At 45.3% G+C, this 21911-nt stretch overlaps 1 protein-coding gene across 1 annotated transcript in view; it reads left to right on the forward strand.

Annotated features, from left to right (window-relative positions):
* The first annotated feature begins 14679 nt into the window (after positions 1-14679).
* LOC122644266 (guanine nucleotide exchange factor SPIKE 1) overlaps positions 14680-21911 on the forward strand; it is a 164774-nt gene continuing 157542 nt past the window's right edge. Inside the window, exons 1-2 of the mRNA XM_043837907.1 lie at positions 14680-14897; positions 18021-18107. Of these exons, the coding sequence (XP_043693842.1) occupies positions 18024-18107 (84 nt within the window). The 5' untranslated portion in view covers positions 14680-14897; positions 18021-18023. The remainder of the gene's footprint in view (positions 14898-18020; positions 18108-21911) is intronic.

The raw sequence follows: 21911 nt of genomic DNA on the forward strand, positions 1-21911 counted from the left end.
CATCGAAGTTTTTCGTAGCTCAATCTCGAACTAATCACTAAATTCCTTAAACTTATGCTCGAATTGTTTCCCATTATCAGTAATGAGAATTCTTGGTATACCATACCTGTAAATGACCGAGTGCAAGAAGAACTTCCACACATTCGGTGCTGTAATTGTGGCCAGGGCCTCGGCTTCTACCCATTTAGTGAAGTAATCCACTGCTACCACCACAAATTGTCTTCCTCCAGACACTTTTGGGAATGGTCCAAGGATGTCCATCCCCCATTGAACAAATGGCAATAGGCTTGAAATACTTGTCACCTCCGTCGCGGGTTGGCGAGGGATTGGGGCGAAGGTTTAGAACTTCCACACATTCGGTGCTGTAATTGTGGCCAGGGCCTCGGCTTCTACCCATTTAGTGAAGTAATCCACTGCTACCACCACAAATTATCTTCCTCCAGACACTGTTGGGAATGGTCCCAGGATGTCCATCTCCCATTGAACAAATGGCAATAGGCTTGAAATACTTGTCACCTCCGTCACGGGTTGGCGAGGGATTGGGGCGAAGGTTTAACATTTTGTGCATTTACGCACAAAATCCATTGCGTCTTTGCATAGGTGTGGCCAAAAATATTCTTGTCTGATGATTTTATGAGCCAGCGCCCCACCGCCTAAGTGTTGTCCGCATATCCCAGTGTGAACTTCTCTGAGGACATAATCAGCCTCCGATGGTCAAAGACACTTTAGATAGGGCATTAAATATGCCTTTTTATACAATACTCCACCGATTATTGTGTACCGGGCTGCTCTCATTCTGACATTTCTAGCCTCATCCTTATCTTCTGGAAGTTTCTCTTGAGATAAATACGCCATGATAGGACCCATCCAACAAGGTTCCTGATCAATGGACATCAAATCTTCATTTTTGTTGATGCTCAGTGCTCGGAGAATGTCTATGTAGACTGCTCGGTTCAGGTCCTGGAAGTCTAATGTGGCTAGGCAAGATAACTCATCAGCTATGGTATTTCTGATCGGGGAATTTGATGTATCTGAAAGGATGGGATTTTCGTGATCAGATGGCATACCTTTTCCAAATATTTGGTCATATGTTCCTCTTTGGCTTCATACTCCTCCTTTACTTGGTTGACAATTAACTGAGAATCACTGTGCATTATGAGATTTGTTATCATGAGGCTCTTTGCTAACTTCAGCCCTGCTATTAAGGCTTCATACTCAGCCCCATTATTGGTCGCCTGAAACTCAAACCTCAGTGCGCTTTGCACCATGAAACCCCTCGGACTAAACAACATCATCCCTGCTCCACATCCTGCACTGCTCGAGGACCCATCCACGAATAACATCCATGGATCCTCGGGTGCTCTATTTTCTTCACTTTTGATGGGGGTGGAACTCCCTTTCAATGCTCCTTCAATCATAAAATCAGCTAAAGCCTGTGCCTTTATAGCCTTACGTGGTTTATAGCGCAGATTAAATTCACCTAACTCCACCGACCATGCTACCATTCGTCCGGAATGGTTGGGTTTTGCCAATATCTTCTTCAAGGGTTGATTTGTCAACACCAATGAGATGCTGCGTACTTTCATGAACCAGATGGCCCAGGGCGGGCTGATGGGCCAACCACTGGTCGTGCCCCCTCCAGCCCCAGTGCGCATGGAGAGAAACTTATAGCAGAATGGCGGCCGGCATCCGGTCGAGCCTAGCCGGGCCGCGTCATCACACCCGTCCCGTTAGAAGACTCCTCCTCCGTGCCTTAGCAGAGGCGCTCGATGGGATGAATAAGAGCATCATCGAAGCCCGGGGACAGGGCAAGAAATCGAACCAGCAGGCTCGGTAGCGAAGAGGTCGATATTTTTTGGACGGCTAGGAGAAGACGGGCAGCCGAGGGGAGTTCAAGAACAGGGGAACGAGCCAAATGGTAGACGTGTTGCGAGACAAGGAGAAGGATCTCGTCATAGCCCCCGACTTCAAAGCCCGCCTCCCCGAGAAGAGCAACAGAGGAGCCCCCGTGGGTCCAATTTCCAGGTGGAAAGAAGAATAAGGAGGGATGTGAGCTCATCTTAGAGATGAGTTCTAGAACACATTGTCTTATTTTTTTTTCTTATGCCAGATGAGATACTTTTATTGTTATTTTGATTTGTTAAATGATAATCTCATGAGATGTAATAGGGGATATTATATTGTGTTTATTTTAGTTGTGAGGTTTCTTTTTGATAAAATCATTGTCTATATGCTATTATTTTGTTTATTACAAAATGGTCGACCACAGCGGGACGACCGAGCATACCAACCTCGGACTGAACAGCAAAATGGCCGACCTAGGCCGAGCGAGCAAAATAATTTGTACTGGGTGGATGAGCTGAACGGCCGAGCACCTGAAACTGAGCTGGAAAGGCGACTACGAGACTTAGCTGAGCAAGTGGAGGGATTGAAAAAACAGACGACCCCGAACACCTATTCGCTAGTCGGGCGACATCCTTATCCTCCTGAGATCATGACCGCGCCACTGCCGACCGGGTTCAAACCTCCTCCCTTCGACCGGTATGATGGGACGACCGACCCAAAGGATCATATCAACTACTTTAATGCGATGATGACCATGTACGGGGGAACCGAGATTGTTTCTTGTCGGGCTTTCCCTACATCCCTCAAGGGCGCGGCGACCTCATGGTTCTCCTGGTTGCCGTCGAACTCCAAAACAAGCTTCGCTCAGCTCTGTCGAGCCTTCGTCATGCGCTTTCAGAGTAGTATGAAACACAAGAAGACGACGGTCAACCTCCTCAGCGTGAAGCAAAGGTCTGACAAGTCGATCCGAGCATTCGTCTCCCGCTTCAACAAGGAATCCTTAGACATCAAGGATTTGGATGAGGGCACGGCCCATACTGCGATGAGCAACGGGCTCGCTGACATGGACCTCATTAAGGACTTGGCCCAGAAGCCGACCAGAAACCTAGCCGAGCTCTTGGAGAGATGTAATGAATTTGCAAATATGGTCGAGGTGCTCCAAGCCCGGAAGGGAAATGAAGGCCGAGCCAAAAAGGAAAGGCCGACGATCAATGACCGCAAGGAGGACAAGTGGCCCAGGAAGGATCGTCGAGCTGAGAGATCGGACCGAGCTCGGAGCCCTGATTACACCCCGCTGAATACCTCGTGCAAGGAGATTTTGATGCAAATATAGGATGGCGGGTACATCCGTCGACCCCGATCGATGCAAGCTGGGTCATCTCGGAATCCCAACATGTATTGTCAATTCCACAAGGACACCGGTCACGACATCGAGGATTGCTATCAACTGAAAAGAGAAATCTAAGAGCTGATAAAAGCGGGCCACCTGAAGCGATATGTCAAGGGAGGCCGTGAAGAGCGTGGGGGTTGGCGACCTAAAGACCGCGATCAAAGAAGAGACGAACCAAGGCACGAAAATAGGCGAACCGAGCGAGACGAAGATAAAGCCCAAGCTGAGAAGAAAGAGGACGGGTTCGAGCCGAGCAGTGACAAGGGAGCTCCAATATACACTATCCTCGGAGGGCCTAGACAAGAGTTTACTTGAAAGGCCAAGGCAAACGCACGGTTCGTCGGAGTCGCCGAGATGCCCACCAAGAAACTCAAGCCAGCGGCGATGATCTCCTTCACTGAGGCCGACCTCGAAGGTATAAGTTTGCCTCATGACGATGCTTTAGTAGTGCAGGTAGAAATCGTGAAGAGACCTGTCCATCGAGTATTGGTCGATACCGGCGCATCCGTGGACCTTATGTCGCTAGACGCGTACCGACAATTTGGCTGCGGCGACAAAGCGCTCAAACCAGAGGGCACCTCACTTCATGGGTTCATGCGAGGCGACTATTAAGGGCTCAATCGACCTGCTGGTCACGATCGGACAAGCTCCATACAAGGCGACGATTCAGGTCAAATTCATGGTAGAAAGATCGGTAGTGGCTTTCAACACCATACTCGGCCGCCTATCATTGACCACTCTCCAAGCCATCATCTCACCAACGTACTTGAAGATGAAGTTCCCTCCCAAGAACGGTATCGGCGAAGTCCGAGGTGACCAGAAGAAGGCACGGGAGTGCTATGCTACTTTTGTCAAGCAAAACAAAGGCAATGTTCGAGGAATGGCAATGTGCGTTGAGCACCTCCCCGAGGATCAGCGGGATGAGCTCATTAAAAGGAGAGGACGACCCGTGGAAGACCTGACCCCATTCCCCCTCAGTGAAGAAGACGTAGCAAAGGTGGTCCAGCTCGGATCATTATTGAACGAAGATCAAAGGAATCATATCAGAATTTTCTTAAAGGCGAATGCCGATGTCTTCGCCGGGTCGGCTGCCAACATGTCGGGCATACCAAGGTATATAGCTGAGCACCGAATCCACGTAGATCCGAGCCAAAAACCAATCCAGCAGAAGAGCAGGAACTACGCCCTTGATCGACAAACCGCGATCAAGGAAGAGGTGGAGAAGCTCCGCAGATCAGGGTTCATCCGAGAAGAAAAATTCTAGACCTGGTTGGCTAACGTCGTCATGGTCCCCAAGTCGAACGGGAAGTGGAGAATGTGTGTCGATTACACCGACCTCAACAAGGCTTATCTAAAAGATGAGTACTCGGTACCTCGGATCGACCTCTTGATCGACGCCACGGCAGGCCACGAGATGCTGAGCTTCATGGACGCATATTTCGGCTACAACCAAATCATGATGCATGAGGAGGATGAGCCATACACGGCATTCCGAACTGACCAAGAAAATTTTTGCTACAAGGTCATGCCGTTCGGATTGAAAAACACCAGAGCGACATACCAGCGGCTCGTGAACTATATATTTCGTGAGCAGATCGAAAGAAACATGGAAGTCTACTTGGACGATATGTTAGTGAAGAGCTTGAAGGTCGAATACCACTTGGCCGACCTAGAAGGAGCCTTTGGCGTATTGAGGAAGAACCAAATGAAGCTAAACCCCGCCAAGTGTGCATTCGGCGTGACCTCGGGAAAGTTCTTTGGCTTCACGGTCTCTATCAGAGGCATCGAAGCCAATCCGACAAAAATCAGGGCCATCCAAGAGATGAGCCCCCCAAGGACGATCCGAGAAGTACAAAGGCTAAACGGGCGAGTGGCGGCGTTGGCACGATTCATGTCGAGGTTGGGCGACAAGTGCCTGTCATTCTTTAAGGCCCTCAAGAACATCCGGAACCCGAAGGACTTTGTCTGGTCGAACGAATGCCAGTAAGCTTTTGACCCGCCTCTTCTCAGCCGACCCGAGCCAAAAGAGGAGCTTCAAGTTTACTTAGCCGCTACCCCGGTGGCGATCAGCGCGGTGTTGGTTAGGGAAGAAAGCTGAGCTCAAAAACCCATATACTACATCAGCCACGTTCTTGTCGACGTCAAGACGAGATACTCTGGGTTCGAGAAAGTAGCATTCGCTCTGGTCACAGCTGCAAGAAAGCTAAGGCCGTACTTCCAAGCTCATCCGATCGTGGTACTGATCGACCAGCCACTCAAGAAGATATTGCACAAGCCCGACATTTTGGGACGGCTGGTCACCTGGGCGGTCGAGCTGAGTAAGTATGATATAAGCTATCGTCCAAGGACGACGATAAAAGGACAAGCCCTTGATGACTTCATCGTCAAGTGCACAGGGCCCGACCTCGAAGTCGGGGAAGAGAAGATAGCAGAGGAGACTGGGGCTACGATCGACCCAACCTGGACCATGAATGTCGATGGCTCGAGCAACTTTGAAGGAAGCGGAGCTGGCCTGATCCTGGTGAGCCCCGAGGGGTTTCGAATTAAATATGGCCTAAGGTTCAAGTTCCCTGCCTCGAACAATGTAGCAGAGTATGAAGCCCTCCTAGTCGGACTTCGAGTCAGCAAGGCAATGGGCGTAAAGCGGTTGAAGGTGCGAGGAGACTCCCAACTCGTGGTCAACCAGGCCAACGGAGACAATGAGGTGAAAGACGAAAGGATGATAGCTTACCTGAGCCGAGCACGAGATCTAATCTCTGAACTCGAGCACTTTGAGATGACCCAAATACCGAGAAAAGAGAATGCCGCGGCTGACTCCCTATCAAAGTTGGCTGAGGTCGACCTCCAATATCTGAGCCAATCAGTGTACATAGAGATCTTAGAGAAGCCATCCTTACAAGAAGAAAGCGTAAAGCACATTGAAGAGGACGGGCCGACCTAGTTGGACCCCATTGTCAACTACTTGGAGAATGACCAGCTCCCGGAGAACCGAGATGAAGCAAGAAAGGTCAAGATCCGAGCTGCCAAGTACACCATGATCGACAGAGTGCTGTATAAAAGAGCAATCTCGGCACCTCTTCTCCGATGCCTTGGACCGAAGGGAGCCGAGTACGCCTTGGCCGAGGTACATGAGGGAATATGTGGGAGTCACATGGGTGGCCGAGCTCTTACAAACAAGATACTTCGACAAGGATTCTATTGGCCAAGAATGTAAGAAGAGGCCATGAGGTATGTGAAGACGTGCAAGAAGTGCCAGCTGTTTGCACCAATTCCGAGTCCACCAGCAACAAAGCTAACCTCAATGCTGAGCTCAATCCTTTTTGCTATGTAGGGAATGGATATTCTCAGAGATTTCACCCCAGCATCGGGATACAGGAAGTACGTGGTGGTGGTGATCGATTACTTCACTAAGTGGATCGAGGCCGAGCCCCTGGCAACCATCACCGAGAAGAACATGGAGAAGTTCTTTCGAGATAAGGTCATCTACCGGTTTGGACTACCAAAAGTGCTCATCACCGATAATGGCACGCAATTCAACAACCCGGCCTTCTAAGAGTTCTATGAGCACTTCTACATTGACTTCCGACCCATCTCAGGAGCTCATCCACAAGCAAATGGACAAGTAGAAGTGTCCAATCGAACATTACTCGCCGGCATTAAGAGAAGGTTAGATGAGGCTAAAGGAAGATGGGTGGAAGAGCTCCCAAGTGTCCTATGGGCATATAGGACGACGATAAGAACACCAACCGGGGAGAGCCCTTTTCGCCTCACTTATGGGACCGAAGCCCTCGCCCCGGTCGAAGTTATGGCATCATCATACTGAGTGCTCAACTTCGATGAGAAGACCTATGAAGACGAGCTGAGAGCCAACCTTGACTTCCTCGAAAAAGTTTGAGAAAATGCCCTACTCCGGAACACGGCATACCAACAGAGGACGGCAAAGTACTATAACTCAAGAGTAAAAGAGCGGCACTTCCATCAAGGGGACCTCGTCCTCAGAAAACTCAGCGCATCCCAGCCAAGGTAGCAAGGAAAGTTAGCACAAAATTGGGAAGGCCCGTACATAGTCTCCAAGCAAATTCGCCTAGGGACGTATCGCTTACAGACTCTGGGGGGCAAGAAGGTACCAAGACCTTGGAACTCAAAAAATTTGAAGAAATTTTTTCAATAATTTCCTTAAGTATCCTGCTCGGCAAGGTTTATGACGAGCATATTTGTATTCGGTTTCGGCCCCGACATTTGATTCAATAAAATAAAATCTTTCTTCACCACTTGACGTATTTGCAAGCTCCAAAATTAAAGTCATAAGACTGGTCCTCATAGACCTGGCCGACCTCAAAGACCGACCCTCATAGGTTGACAACCAAGTCATAAGACCAGTCCTTATATACCTGGCCCACCTCAAAGACCGACCCTCATAGGTCGGCAACCAAGTCATAAGATCGGTCCTCATAGACCTGGCCGACCTCAAAGACCGACCCTCATAGGTCGACAACCAAGTCATAAGACCGGTCCTCATAGACCTGGTCGACCTCAAAGACCGACCCTCAGAGGTCGACAACCAAGTCATAAGACCGGTCCTCATAGACCTGGCCGACCTTAAAGACCGACCCTCATAGGTCGGCAACCAAGTCTTAAGATTAGCCCACAAAGACTGGCCGACGTCTGAACCAACAAGAGCAAACTCTCCCCATGGCCGAGCTGAACAAAGTCTAAAACTAAGCTAAGGCATTACGCTTAGCCAGGAAGGCTGCTCGGCCACGCAACCACTTATATGATAGTCGATCTGATCTGACCGCTTAGAACAACAAAGTAACTAACCAAGGCAAAAGTCATCCTGACCTCGGACATGGCATGGTAGAATCGACGACCCAGTAAAGCACGACTAAAAAATAGCCAAGTCCATAAGCTCGACTAACGGAACGGGTCGTTAGCTCGGCTACAGCATCAAGTGGAACAACATACACAAGGAAAAGTAGGTTAAACTTGCCGAGCTAAAACACTTAGATAAATTTTGAGAAAAAGAGATTTTCATTCAGTATAAGCCGACTGCTCGGCATGGTTACAAGTGGGCAGTTCCGCCCGCAAAAAAAAAAAAAAAAACTACATCTCAATCTCCTCGGCAATAGACTTAGAGGCGACCTCGGTGACATCCATGGTGGTATGCTCGGCAAGGAGGTCTTGGGGCTCAGCGTCGAGGGCGAGGGGGTCGGCCTGCGTAGGGTCCTTAATTGGCAAAGCCTGTGTGACCTTGGCTCCCTCCTCATCTCCCAACTCCTTAGCAAAAGTTATTGCATCGTCGTCAAAACGTGAGAGATTGAGATCGGGATAGGCCGCCTTGATCTCAGCCAAGAGATCAGACCGGCCTGCCTCAAAACCCTCGGCATAAGGAGGCTTCCTGATCTCATGGCACACGTCAGCGTACTCCTTCGATTAGAGGTAGTCGCTGATCGCCTCATCTCGAGCTAGGGCCAGGTCCTCCGTGGCCTTCTCCCTCACCTCGTCGAGCTGAGCCTACAGAGCCTTAACCTTCTCCTTTTGCCTGATCACCTTGGCCCTAGAGCTCTTTACCTCGGCCTCGGCGGCAGTGAGCTTCTCTTGAGTCTCCCGATGCCTCTGAACGGCATCCTGAGCATCCTGGTAAGCCTTTTTACACTGGACGCCCAGAAAGTGGTTCTCGGTCAAGAGCTGCTCAAAACAAAGCATGGTCTCCACTGCCTTGGCGAAGCCCTACAAGAAAGCATTAGAACCAAAGTCAGGTCGGGTTTAACAGTTCAGATCTAATCACAAGAGCCGAATAGGAAACTTACTATATTAAAGTCCTAAAATAGGGTGGAGAGGAGCTCGGGGTCAGACAGCGCCTCGAGCTTCTCCCTGTCAGCCGGTAGCCGACCTGCATCCAGCCATTCCTTGGCGTGCGTGGCTGACGTCAGATTGACCGAGAGCTTCTGATGCTTGGTATCTCTCAGCGGGCTCCTCTCGCCTTTTCAGCCCTTCCCTTTCCTTGGAGACCCCACTGGGTCCGTATTCTTTTCGGCCTCAAGGCCGACCACGGCGTCTGGCGGGCTCGGCAGCACGGCCTTGCCCTTGGGGGCCTTGGAGGACTCACCCCGGGACTTCTTCTTGATATTTTTCTTCCTCCGGTCCGCAATGGTCTCGGCCCTTAGCCGAGCTGTATCCATTGGGGGAATGTGGCCGACTACTGCAAGAAAAACAAAACGTCAGAAACAAACCAAAAAAGAAAAGAAGATTAAGTAAAGGGGTCAGCTCGGGCGACAAAAATGGGCCCGGCTCGAGCTCCTACCAGGGGTCATATGCCACCTTTGAAGGAACCCCTCATCCTGAAGCTGGAGGACATAGAGGGGCGGACGCTGGAGGATCAAGTCGAGCAAGGTCAGCTCATTCTCGGTCAGGGGCAGTACCGTGTTGACGTAGTTCAAGTTGATCTCCTTCCACTCGGCTCGGAGAGGGCTGTTTAGAATGGAAGCAAAGAAAAAGTGAGGCTTCCAATGCTTATTGAAGCTTGACGTACCAACCAAAAACTTATGGCCGCCCAGGGCCGCACTCTTCCCAGATCGGCGGCTGAAATAGTACCACCCCTTCTCTGGAGACTTCTTCAAGAAAAAGAGCCGAGAGAAAAGCGCCATGCTTGCACCTCGGCCCATCTTGTAAAATAGGGCGTAGAAGCCGTACACAGCCAGCCAAGAGTTCGGCACCAGCTGATCTGGGGACAGGTGGAAGTGGTCCAAAATCTGGTCCACCAGGCCGAGGACGGGGAGCCTGAACACGTACTTGAAAGGCAGCTCGTACAAAGCTACCTCATCGAGCCTGATGTAGCAGGCCATCTCCCCTGGGTTAGGAGCTCGGAGGTGGATGTCCTCAGCGATGGCATAGGTCTTCCTGAGATAGTTGAGGTCGGCATCCGTGCTCATGCTCGGAACGGCGTCGACGGTCCCTTCTTCGAGCTCAGGGGTATCAGCGGACGAGCTGACCGAACCAACTCCCACTTCTGAAGAATTGCCCTCACTTGACTCCTCATCATCGGACGAGGACAATCCAGAGTTCTCGGCCTGGTCCCCGACAATTGGTTGGGCCACAAGGCCGGACTCCATTGGCAACGGAGGCTCGGCAACCTCGGCCTGACGAGGCTCCACTACATCGGGCTCGTCCGAAGTTGAGCCCAACAAGTCTACTGTGGGAGAACGAGCGGGGAGCTCTCGGCTCGGACTCGTGCCCTCTGCCACCCCGATGAGCAGCTCGCCCATGTGACTACTAGCAACTGATATACTGGGCGGAGAGGACTTACTGGTTGAAGAAGAGCTGAAGATGAGCTGAACACGAGCGAAACAAAAGCTGAGCTGATCACGAACCAGAAAGCACCGAGCGCTGTAGAGCTAAGAAATCCAAGCTTGCCAAGAAGTCAATAACTTGGAGCAGTGAAGAATGAACAGTTAGGAGTCGCCTATTTATAACTCTTGGGCTGAACTGATCCAATGGCCAAGGAGAGTTCAGCATAATTCAACGGTCCAGATCAAAAGACGATTCGAATTCCCGAGCCTGCCATAATGACTCTGCTGACGTGGCACTGACGCCCAGCTATCAGACCGTACAATGTCAAATCCTCAACGAAATGAGCTCGGCTCGGCCGTAAAAATCTTTCAGACAAGCAGACCAGGAAACTTCACTCATCAATGCCGAGCCGATTCCTGATGAGTGGGGGGCCTGTGATGAGGCATAAAACACCCCACCAATCAGAAGCTGCCACATGGCCGAGCCGAGGTCATTCCAAGAACCGAACAGAGCTAAGCGGAAGACCGGGCTGACCCAATTTTCGATAAACCTTACTGCTTGGCCGAGCTCGTCAGACACATCCAAGTCAACCAGATGCTAAGCCGAATTTGTACGGGTCCCACGAGGCCGACCTAGTAGGCCGAGCTCTTCGACCGATCTCTGGCCACACGGCACGGCAGAGCAGTACTCACCCAAACATCCCCATCACGGCTGAGCTGCACGCCCATCGACCCCATGGTCCGGGCCTACGCAGGTCGGCCTCGATTGGAGCACCATAGCGCAGCCAAGCCCACACAACTAATGATGACCCTCAGGTCATACAGGCCGAGGCCGACCTCTGAGGCCGAGCTCTCCACGAAGGCTACCATAGCGCCCCACCGGAGATCACGGTGCCATGTCAGCACCACCCTAGAATCACAGGATAAGAATCTCATCACGATCTCATCACGATACCGAATCACACTCCCATTAGGACTCTTACCTTAACAAGAGTCTGACCCCGAAGGAAACTCTCCACTCCACTCCGTTTCGCGGGGAAGAGCCTTACCAAACAAGGACTCTTACCATACTAGGACTCCTCCAACCGCCTCATCTCCCTCTATAAATACTAAGGTATGGAGCTCTATTGCTCATCTGACTTTTACTAGCTGTTACACTGTTGTACTGGTGATCTAACTTGAGCATTGGAGAGTCCTAGGCCGAACCCACATCGGCTCTCTTGTGCTCATCACTTGGCCTTTGCAGGCTCATCCGTGGGCGAACCAAGCATCGGAGATTTTCACACGCAACAATTATGGATTATGGCCAAAATCTGTTTTTTCTTCATTTTTTCGCTCTTTAATGAGCATGCGCTCGTATGACCCAGATATGAGGGGTAAAATAAACATCCCAATCCATAAATAGATCAAAAAGTAAATGTTTCATGTTTTACATTATTTCAAAACATTTATGAAAGTCTTAAAATATAAAACTCTCTTTCAACCCATAGTTTCCGTTTTTTAAATTTTAATTTAGCTAATTTCTCTTCTTGGTTAAATATCTTGGCCCATTTTAAGAAAAAAGTCTACAATGGATATAAAATCTTGATAATCTTTTAAATGCTTTAGTCGCATATCAACTCAATTGCCATTCTGTCTCTCAAGTTTGCAAAATAACTTACTACAAACTACAAAGCTATCTACCATTGCTCCTTTAGTGTGTTTTTATTAGTATTTATTTCTACTATAGTCTCTCATTTTTCTATACCATAATGTTTTATGATATGCATCTAAGTACTTGATACTATTTGCACATTGAGAAAGTCTCATTACATTATAAGCCATTAAGCCAAAATAATTTTCTCTCCGCTACTTAACAAATGCTTACATGTGCATATTTACTAGTATATATATATATTGTTTTGAAAATCTTTCATGATAATAACTTATGGGGTGGCATGTTGCTAGCTTTCTGCCCCTAAGGTAGAATTCCAGCGTCTATTGATGTTTTTTGTGCGTGCTGCCATTGGCCCATGAGACGGGGCAAGGCTCCCAAACATAGAACACATTCTTAAGAAGAATAAAAGCTTCATGTGGGGGAGTGTCTTGCACAGGCCCAGACACATTGGGGGTGAAATGATTGTCTCGCCCCCAATGAAAGGCGGAAATCTAGCCTTCCATGATGCTTTTGCTCACGCTCTACAAAATTACCATTAAAGTGGTGTTTTCAAAAGAAAAAAAAAGTTTTTACAAATGACCCCCCATAAAAGTGTCCATTTGTCTAAATTCCCCTTATAATTTTTTTAATTGCAAATTCCCTTTTACTTTCAAAACACTGTAGCATTTTGATCTAGTCCGTTAATTTGAGATGTTAGACGCTAGTTTCAAGAAATCTAATGATCAAAATACCCTTTTAATAAAAACCCATCAAAATTTAAAAATAAAATGATAAAATTGCCCTCATCTTCCCCAAATGTTTTTGGGTTTGAAGCTACCATTTAGGGAAGATGAATCCTAAAATCAAACCTCTTATTAAAATTTCAAATGGTACCTGCACACACAGTCAAGAAAGAAAGAAAAAGAGGAACTGTTGTGTGTACACATGGCACACATCTAGTGAGGGAAGGATTCAAAATCAACGAATAGGTCCCACCAAGATCTGTTGGAGCCTGAGTAATGCCTCACCATGGAAGACATTAATTCAGAAACCAACTGCCTCTGCTAAACTTTGGGCTTTACAGTAGCATGGGAATTGGGAGTGTAGGGACACTGCTTTTTTGCTTTTTGGCTTTTTCTCAATACAGAGTGGTCTCCCTACTCTCAAGTCTCCTTTCAGAGAAGCAGAGGTTCACCATCGTTCATGCTCCTTTCTTCTCCAATCCGCCATGACAGAGGGGGGAGGGGAGTTACGTTCTTCTCCGCAAGAAATTTTAAGGGAAAAAAAAATTAAAAAAACCCACAAGAATTCAAAATTGATGGACCTGTTTCTTTCAATGTCTCATCTGTTGAATTCAAAGACCGGTATTAACAACTATAATAGCTTTTGTAGAAGACATAGCTACAGTTTAATGGACCTCTTATTTTTAGAAAATCTGACCATGGTTCAAAATCTATTAGTTGAAAGTTCAACAACATGCTTCAGTTTTTATCCTGGTCGAAACAAACATATGGGAATTGAGGGCTGTTCAATATTTCAGTTTTTTCACTGAAATAGACCACATTAATGTGGGAAGATTTAGAGGATTTAAATGCCATAAATGTAGGTGAGGTGTGATTATAAGATTTGGTGAACGTTTTGGGAGATAATGTTGAAAAAGAGGTTTTTTTTGGAGGTTTGATTTTAGGGTTCATCTTCCCCAAATGGTTTAGGTGGGATTTTCAGTTTCAAACCCTAAACCATTTGGGGAAGATGAGGGCAATTTGGTTATTTTATTTTTTTATTTTTGGTGGGTTTTTATCAAAAGGGCATTTTGGTCATTAGATTCCTTAAAATTAATGTCTAATGTCCCAAATTAACAGACTGGAATAAAATGCTACATTGTTTTGAAAGTAGGGAAGAATTTGCAATTAGAAAAGTTATGAGAGGGTATTTGGATAAATGGATATTTTCAGGGAGGCATTTGTAAAAAATCCGAAAAAAAATTAAAGGGCGTCTTCATTAAAAATAGTGCCAGTTCATGCGGTGCTAGTTTAAGCTGCCAGTTTGATTCTAATCTGACCGTTGAAAGACTCGATGGACTATAGACTATAGCACATTAGTACCTACTCCGGTGTCAAATCATTTCCTAAATTAATAATTAATTTAACCAGGCCACAGGAGGGACTGGAGATGTGGGAGAGGGAGAGAAGGCTGTGATCTTGCTGCGGTCTGAAGGAATTACAGCTCGGCCACTGGAGCGAGACAGACGGTACTGAATACGACCTCCCCGTCTCCTACCCCCACTTCCATTTCCTTTCTCTTGAAGTATATTGTGTACTCCACTCTCGTTGTCGTAGAAGCAACACGGGAAGAAAGGTTAAGACGTAATCATCCCATTCCTGACCTTATTTTGCTTCACTTCTCTTAATTTTTTTGTTTTTGTTTTTCCAGACATTTTCTTTCCAAGCTCCTCATCTACTTCTACTTCCGGCTTCATTCTGCACATTTTCCTTTCTCACTGCACCCTCGCCCCCCCAACCCCCCCCCCCCCCAAAAAAAAAAAAAAAAAAAGAAAAGAGGAAAATTTCTATAGATGTAGAAAAGGAGAGGAGGGTATTGGGTTCTAATCGATAATGTAGTCTTTAGGGTTCCTCTTTCTTCGAGTTAGTAGTAGATCTGCCCGAGTTGATGAACAAACCCGAGGAAAGGACGTAGCATTGATTTACATTTCAGCTATACTCTCAGCTAGCAAAAGGTACGATATTTCCATTTTTTTTCCCCCTGGTACCGAGTACATACTTTTCCTTCGCCCTTTTGTTTTTTTTGCTGTGCCAGTTGTTTAACTTAATAACTGATTTAAGTTAACGTTCGTTTTCTTGTGAAAATCGAATGGGAAAAGATAATAGATGTTTTGGTTACAATGTGTATCTCAAAGCTGCGTTTTTGTGCCTCTTTTCTTTTGAATGCCGGTTCTCTTTACAGTATTTTTTTTTTTTGGGGTGGGGGGGGGGTTGGGAGATACTATGATATTCATTCGTTTTATTGAATATCTTGTCACAACGGTTATACTTACTCGTTTGCCATTTTGCAGTACTGAAGTTGTAAGAAAGTTAAGTTCGTCGCATGGTTAGTGCGTTCGTGAGAGTCTTATGAAGGGCTTCTGATAAATACCGTAAAGGTAATGGAAACGAACTGTTTTTTTTCCTCCAGATGTGTGACATCTTACTTTCGGCAGATTATGGTGTGACACTCGCAAAGTCCCTTTTCTTCTTTGTCCATGTTTCTTTGGCACAAATGAATATCTAGCTGTGCCATGCTCTGTTGACTCCATCTTCGTTAAAACACTTTTTAACCACTTCAAACACTTTTTAACCACTTCAGGTGGTTGGTTTAGGATGAAATTTGACCAATGGGATGGTTGTGGTTCCTCTTTCACACGGACCACTTGTTCCCATCCAAATTTTCCATGTTATGACCTCTTGCCTGTGACAAGTGTAACGGCTAGGTCATTGCTGTGGTAAGGGCAGTCGGGAAGTGTTAAAATCCCGTATGAAAATTTGGATGAGATGCCTTGATGGTAGTTTGATTTGAATCTAGAGCATCCTTTCTTGACTAAATGGGATAATGCAAAAGAGTGTGGGGAGCTCACTGAACTGGAAAAAGGAGAAATAACAAAGAGGAATTGAGCCTATGTCTTTGTACAGGAAGACCGTACCCCATACCGTGTCAAGGATTCAGTGCTAAACTTCTCATTTTTGCTAAATCGTCTGGAAAATCATTCACTGACCTCACCCTATATTGAAATGAAGTACATATGTCTGATGAGATAGGAAAGCCCTCAAGGACAGTCAGTTCACCATTGCTGGCAATTTTTGTGGTCTACATGAAGAGTATTTGTTCTATAACCTCTCAGTTGGCAGGTGCAATGTTTTTTTTTTTTTTTCTTTCTGAAAGGATAAAAGAAAAGAGGTTAGCTGTCAATCACAGGAGATTTTTATATTGCACTTTCCTCATATGGAGAAATAAATTTTAAAGTAGTAGGCTTGCTGGGGCCTACTCCTTAAATTATCCTAGCTTCTAAAAATGTACATAAGCCCATTGCCTTCAGGTGATCTGTTTGTTCCCATTAGCTGCTGGTCATCTACTTGTCTCTAATCAAGGGGGTATTTATTTTTTAACCCAAATATTATCTGGGACTCGGGGAAGCCCCTAAAGCTTTATTCATCAAGGGTGTATTGCCTCAACATCAGACATCACCTCAAAATTTGATACGGTTGCTTCTTACACCTCAAAGATGATAATCTTATCTAAATAAGCTGATTAATTTTGAATCCCTTTATGCAATGCATGGTTCTAAATCTTGGTTTCCCAAGAAACCGAGATGAAACTTGGTAGAGTCAGGTTTTTACCATATTTCGCACATTTCAGTAGTTTCGATCAGTTTTGACCAATTTTGACCAGCCTAGTTTTGACCAGTTTTGACAGCACATGGCATGTTGAGTTTTGCCCAGAAAAGTACCAGGTTTTGACCTGGTTTCGGTTGAAACTTGGGAAATCGCGCATTCCTGGCTGGTCGAAACCAAGATTTAGAACCTTGAACTCATGAGATGACAACCCGTAACCCTCAAGATACATTACAGTGGTTGCTATAGTCATATTCATTCACAATCACAGCCGAATATAATTTCCATTTATCTTTTCCGTACGTACATGCAACAAAACTTGATATTGGCAATATGAGAGGCCTCAACCTGAACCTGAACCTCATGCTCCTTGGGGTTGCAAATTTTACTGTAATTAGCAACATGGTACTTCGTTTCTTCTGGAGGCAGTACCATAGAAAGTCTTTGGTCTCTTTCATCCTTTTTGCTCATGAGACATGCTTATTGAAAACAGAGTGATGGTATACCAGGAGATATGAACATCAATTGAGAGACTTTTTGGATGCATTTATGCAAACCCAAACCTTTACCCTTAACCTCCCATGTTATTTCTTGACTAAATGGAATAATGCGAAAGAATATGGGGAGTTCACTTTAGTCTATAGAGAGACATGGATGAGCTGATCCCTCTAGGTTATTGAAAATGCATACAGCTGTAAATTTTTTTGTTCTTTTCTTTTAATATAATTGTTTCCTTTTGTACCCTCAAAATTTTTTTTCTCCACCTATGTATCTCTTTTATGGGAAGCTCATAAATGTGCCGCATTTTTTTTTTTTGGGAGGGAAGAGAAGGGGACTGGGGTAGGTGGGGTCTGTTGGGATTTGTATTTTTATCCCTCACTTCTTCTATGTGTGTGTTGGTGCATCCGGTGGATCACCATTGTACTTGTTATACATGTGTCATTCAGCCTTATAGAGGTATGCTTGCCTATATAACCTCAAATGTCCTTCCTGACGTCAATTATTATATAGGAATCCAAAGATAAAGAGCGACACAAAAATTATCAACAAAGAGTTTGAGAGTAGAAATTATACTCTCCACGAGTCCCATCTGGGATTTGCAATTTTTTAAATTGGTTGCAAAGTCAACTTTGTTTAATTGGTTTGACGGTTGAAGTATAGAAGAGAAAGTACAATATATGCTGGGCCATACTGTTGAGGTGGGCCCTGAAACTTCTTATGTGGACAATCCTTTGGGTAACCTAGCTATCCTACAGTTGGAAAGGAGATTTTGACCCTCCATGTTCCCTGGATGGGTGATTGGGCAGTGCATATACTTCACATTGATATGTTGTAATTTGTGAACAGATTTTACTTTCGCTTTCATTTCTGTTGCGTTTAGTTTTAGTTCTTTTTGGTAGAAGTGTTTAAGCTATATCATGATTTTCAAATTCCATGTGATGTAAATGACTCTTGGCGTTGAACTTTGGTTTCAGACGATGGAAGAATTGTCGGCTAATGGGCACCGTTTTAGAAGAGTACTACGTGAATCCTTTGATGCTAATATGGAATTGGACCCACTGGTAATTTAATGTGTTCATTGTATTCATGTCTTATACAAAAAGTTGTAAATGCTTTTTATGGATTCACTGTAGAACTTTGAGATTTTCATGAGTGCGAGTTATCCCATCTTGTTGCCACTATTGTTTTTGGTTCTGTTTTAATACAGGGCAACAGATGAGATTTTTAATATTGTTTGATTTGGGAAGTTTCCAAAACTTCCCATATGCAAGTGTAGTGCACTTACTGATGTTGGTAGATTGGGAGAAAAGGAAGGGGAAAGGGTGGATTTGAAAATCATAAACTTTTCATGGTGGGGAAGGTTTGCACTTCAGAAAGGGAAGGCCTCCTAATGCTTCGGGCCGAATTTTGCAATGTTCCTTTTCTTCTCTTCGTCTTGTGTTCTCTTGTTGTGTTCTAGTTTTCTTGCGGTTGAAAGAGGGGGGTTGTGTTTTGTGAAGTTGGAGTGTGCTGTATGTGTAGGATGTGGGTCATTGTAAGTAATAAATTGGGAGGTGTTTTTCCTATGTCTTTGCCTTTCTCTTTCTCTTTTGGGTTTTATTTATTTATTTACTTTTATGTCCTCCTTTTTTGGGGTTGTTCTTTTACTGGTCTCTGCTCTGTGTTCTCTATGGGTTTCTTTCCTTTAATATATGTTATTCTTGTTTTTGCTAAGCAACAAAAGAAAAATAGGCAAGCAAATTATTGATCTTGTTTGGTATTTGATATCGACGACGACTTCATTGGAATTCAGATTCTTTACTTGCAGGCTTGCAGCTATAGTGTCACAATCTGAGGTTGCAAGCAATTTTACTTGGGTTCAGTTACAGGGATACAGTATCAGTCTGTGTTGACCCCTGAAACTAAACATATGGGTACATGTGTCCTAAATGGGTATGGATATGGTAATGGTTCCTAAGCTAAAATATGTCAAAAAGGAGGTTAATTTGTGTAGAGGAGGGTGGTAATCTTTTTCTTCTTCTTCACAGCCATGTGGAAGTATCTGACTTCTGGATGCGTGTTGGGTACATATTCCCATACTCTTTGTCATGTCACATCAGCACAGGTACTTCAGCGGTACAGGAATTCTTCACGTAATAGTGTCTGCAACTAATGAATGCCAATTGCCAAGACAGTCTGGGTGTCCTGCTGATCTAAGCAGAAAGCAGCCTTTCCTTTTTGTTATCTCGGCAGTCCTTAGTGTTCCAAGGGTATGCATGCAAGCTTCTCATAATCCTTAGTGCTATTGAGCCAATTAGATGACCTACTACCTAGTGATGCATTGATGAACGTGGGATTAGAAAAGAAAGAAATAAGAAATGACGCACTTGTGTCCCCTTTCTGGTGGCCATTTTGTCTGTTTTGGTCTGTGAGAGAGCGAGCCCATCTGTCGGATCAATTGGGTTGTTTCTTTTGGAAGTCATAGGGTTTAGTTAATTAATATATTGGGTTAAAACACTTCCTGATTTGGTTGAGTCACTACAAAGTTAATTACAAGATTCCATTACTCACTTTAGGTTTTCTGGGTTAGTGCAGTTTTGGATTGATTGTGAGTCATTTAAAAGTGTTATTTAAGAGATTCCATTAGAGGGCAGGCCTTGGTGCAACGGTAAGGTTGCTCCATTTGACCAAGTGGTCATAGGTTCGAGTCTGGAAACAGCCTCTCTGCAGAAGCAGGGGTAAGGCTGCGTACATTATGACCCTCCTCAGACCCCGTAATGGTGGGAGCCTTGTGCACTGGGTACGCCCTTTTTAAGAGAGTCCATTACTTCATTGGCCAGTGTAAGTGGCAGTTGTTTAATAAACTAATAATTGTTGGTATACTTTGGTATGGGTACGATGGGAGTATTATGTAATATCTATTATGGTCAAGGTTCGAGATCTCAGTATCTTGTCTGGTTTCGGTCAGCCTAAAAACCGATTTGTCTCAGTGACTCAGCGAGATCTCGACCGAGTAGGTGCATTTTTTATTTCAAATTTTGGCCCTTGGTTGGGATGGCCGTATGACCTAATTAGGTCATGAAACTTGCAGGACAGCCTATTTGAGGCCCTATAAACATGGGGGAACCCTTAGTTTTTTAAAAATCACACCCAAAATGATAGTTTGACTTAGGACTCTAGGTTGGTAGTATACGCTATATATATATACTCACTGATATGACCAATTCCGCACAATGGTCATATGAAGAAGTGGGAGCTGTTACAATTCCTTATTGTAATCCTTAAATAGATATGAAGCGATGATGGAGATAAACTTTTGAAGCCAAGTAAACTCTTTGAGTTAAGGTAGTCTTCCTTCACAAGTCTAGACCTTAAGCTTGGTCTGTTAAGCGATATCCCTATTTTATTTCCTCCCTATTTTTTCTCTTTTTCAATTTTATCTCCTCCCTACTGTGTACGTAACAGTAAGATTTGGTCAAAAATCAGCATTTGAGGGTTTTTTGTGCATTCACAGTTGAAACCTGTTGAATAATGTACACCAGAATACCATGGGGGTATTCTGGTCTTTTTGGGTGTTTTATTTTGTTAGTATGTACTGCCTAGCTATGTCGGCTATGGCAGGGGTATTATTGTCACACAACATTATTTTTATAATTATAAATATAAGTCTTGGACTGATCACATTGATCATCCAAGCAATTCCATATTTCGGTTTTGTTAACATGGTATCAGAGCCAATTTCTCTGATGTAGGTTACAAAACATCCCCCCTCCCTCCCCCCCATCGTTTTCCTCCTTGTCCATCTTCTTCCTCCACTCCTTTTTTTTCTGGTTTTTTCTCTTTGCTTAAGGGCAGCACTAATGAGGTGATCAGATGATCTAGCTGCTGCCCTCTAAATACCTCAATTAATGATCTATAAGATTGGTTAAACATCTACGATAGCTGCTGCCCCGTCTTCTCTGCGATTTTTTGGAAGCCCTCCCCTTGAAGATTAGATCTACTTATCATCGGAGTTTGATTGTTCACCTTTGGAGGTTCCTCTCTCGCAACATTGGACAGCAACTACTGCAGCCCTACATTCAGCATTGAAGCTCTCTTCCCTCAATCGATCTCACTTTCAGGGTTTTTTTCAAAACCCTGACTTTATCGATTTTGGGGTTTTAGGTTTCGGATATTGCTGATTTTTGGAGGGTGTGTCTCTACCACCACATAGAGCACTCGACAGGATTCTCAGCCTTTTTCAGAATTTTTTGAAGACCCCTAACCCTAATTGATCACCTCTTTCAGGGTATTTTTTCAAAACCCTGCACCTTATCGATTTTGGGGTTAGGGCTGATTGTGTTGCTGCTGCCAAGGGGGTTTTCATACCCTACATTCAGCTTCTTCTTCTGGTATTTTTTGCCCTACTTATCATCATCATGCCGGACTCTGATATTACCACGGCTACTTCTGACGGCGATGGTCAGACTAGGTCTGATTTTCTTCCATATACTGCTGCCATTAAGCTTGATGGTACGAGCTATTTAATTTGGGCTAGATCTCTATCCTTGACCATGGCTGGTAGGGGACTCACTGGCCATCTTACTGGCACCACCAAACAGCCCACTGAGGAAGGTGCTGCTCGTAGTAAATGGGCTGCCAACGATGCTATGGTGATGTCCTTTGTTCTGAATTCTATGCCCACTGACCTCTCTAGTCAGTATGTCCTCCTTGACATTGCTACTCAGATATGGACTGCTGTCAAGGGAAGCTATAGTCGGTCAGGTAGTGGTGCTCAGGTTTATGAGATCAGGAAGACACTCCAAAACACTACACAGAAGGAGTTGTCTGTCACTAAATACTATGCTGCCCTCAAGTGTTTATGGCAGCAATTGGATCACTATGCT

This window comes from Telopea speciosissima, chromosome 10 (assembly GCF_018873765.1).
Source record: "Telopea speciosissima isolate NSW1024214 ecotype Mountain lineage chromosome 10, Tspe_v1, whole genome shotgun sequence".
NCBI classification, from domain to species: domain Eukaryota; kingdom Viridiplantae; phylum Streptophyta; class Magnoliopsida; order Proteales; family Proteaceae; genus Telopea; species Telopea speciosissima.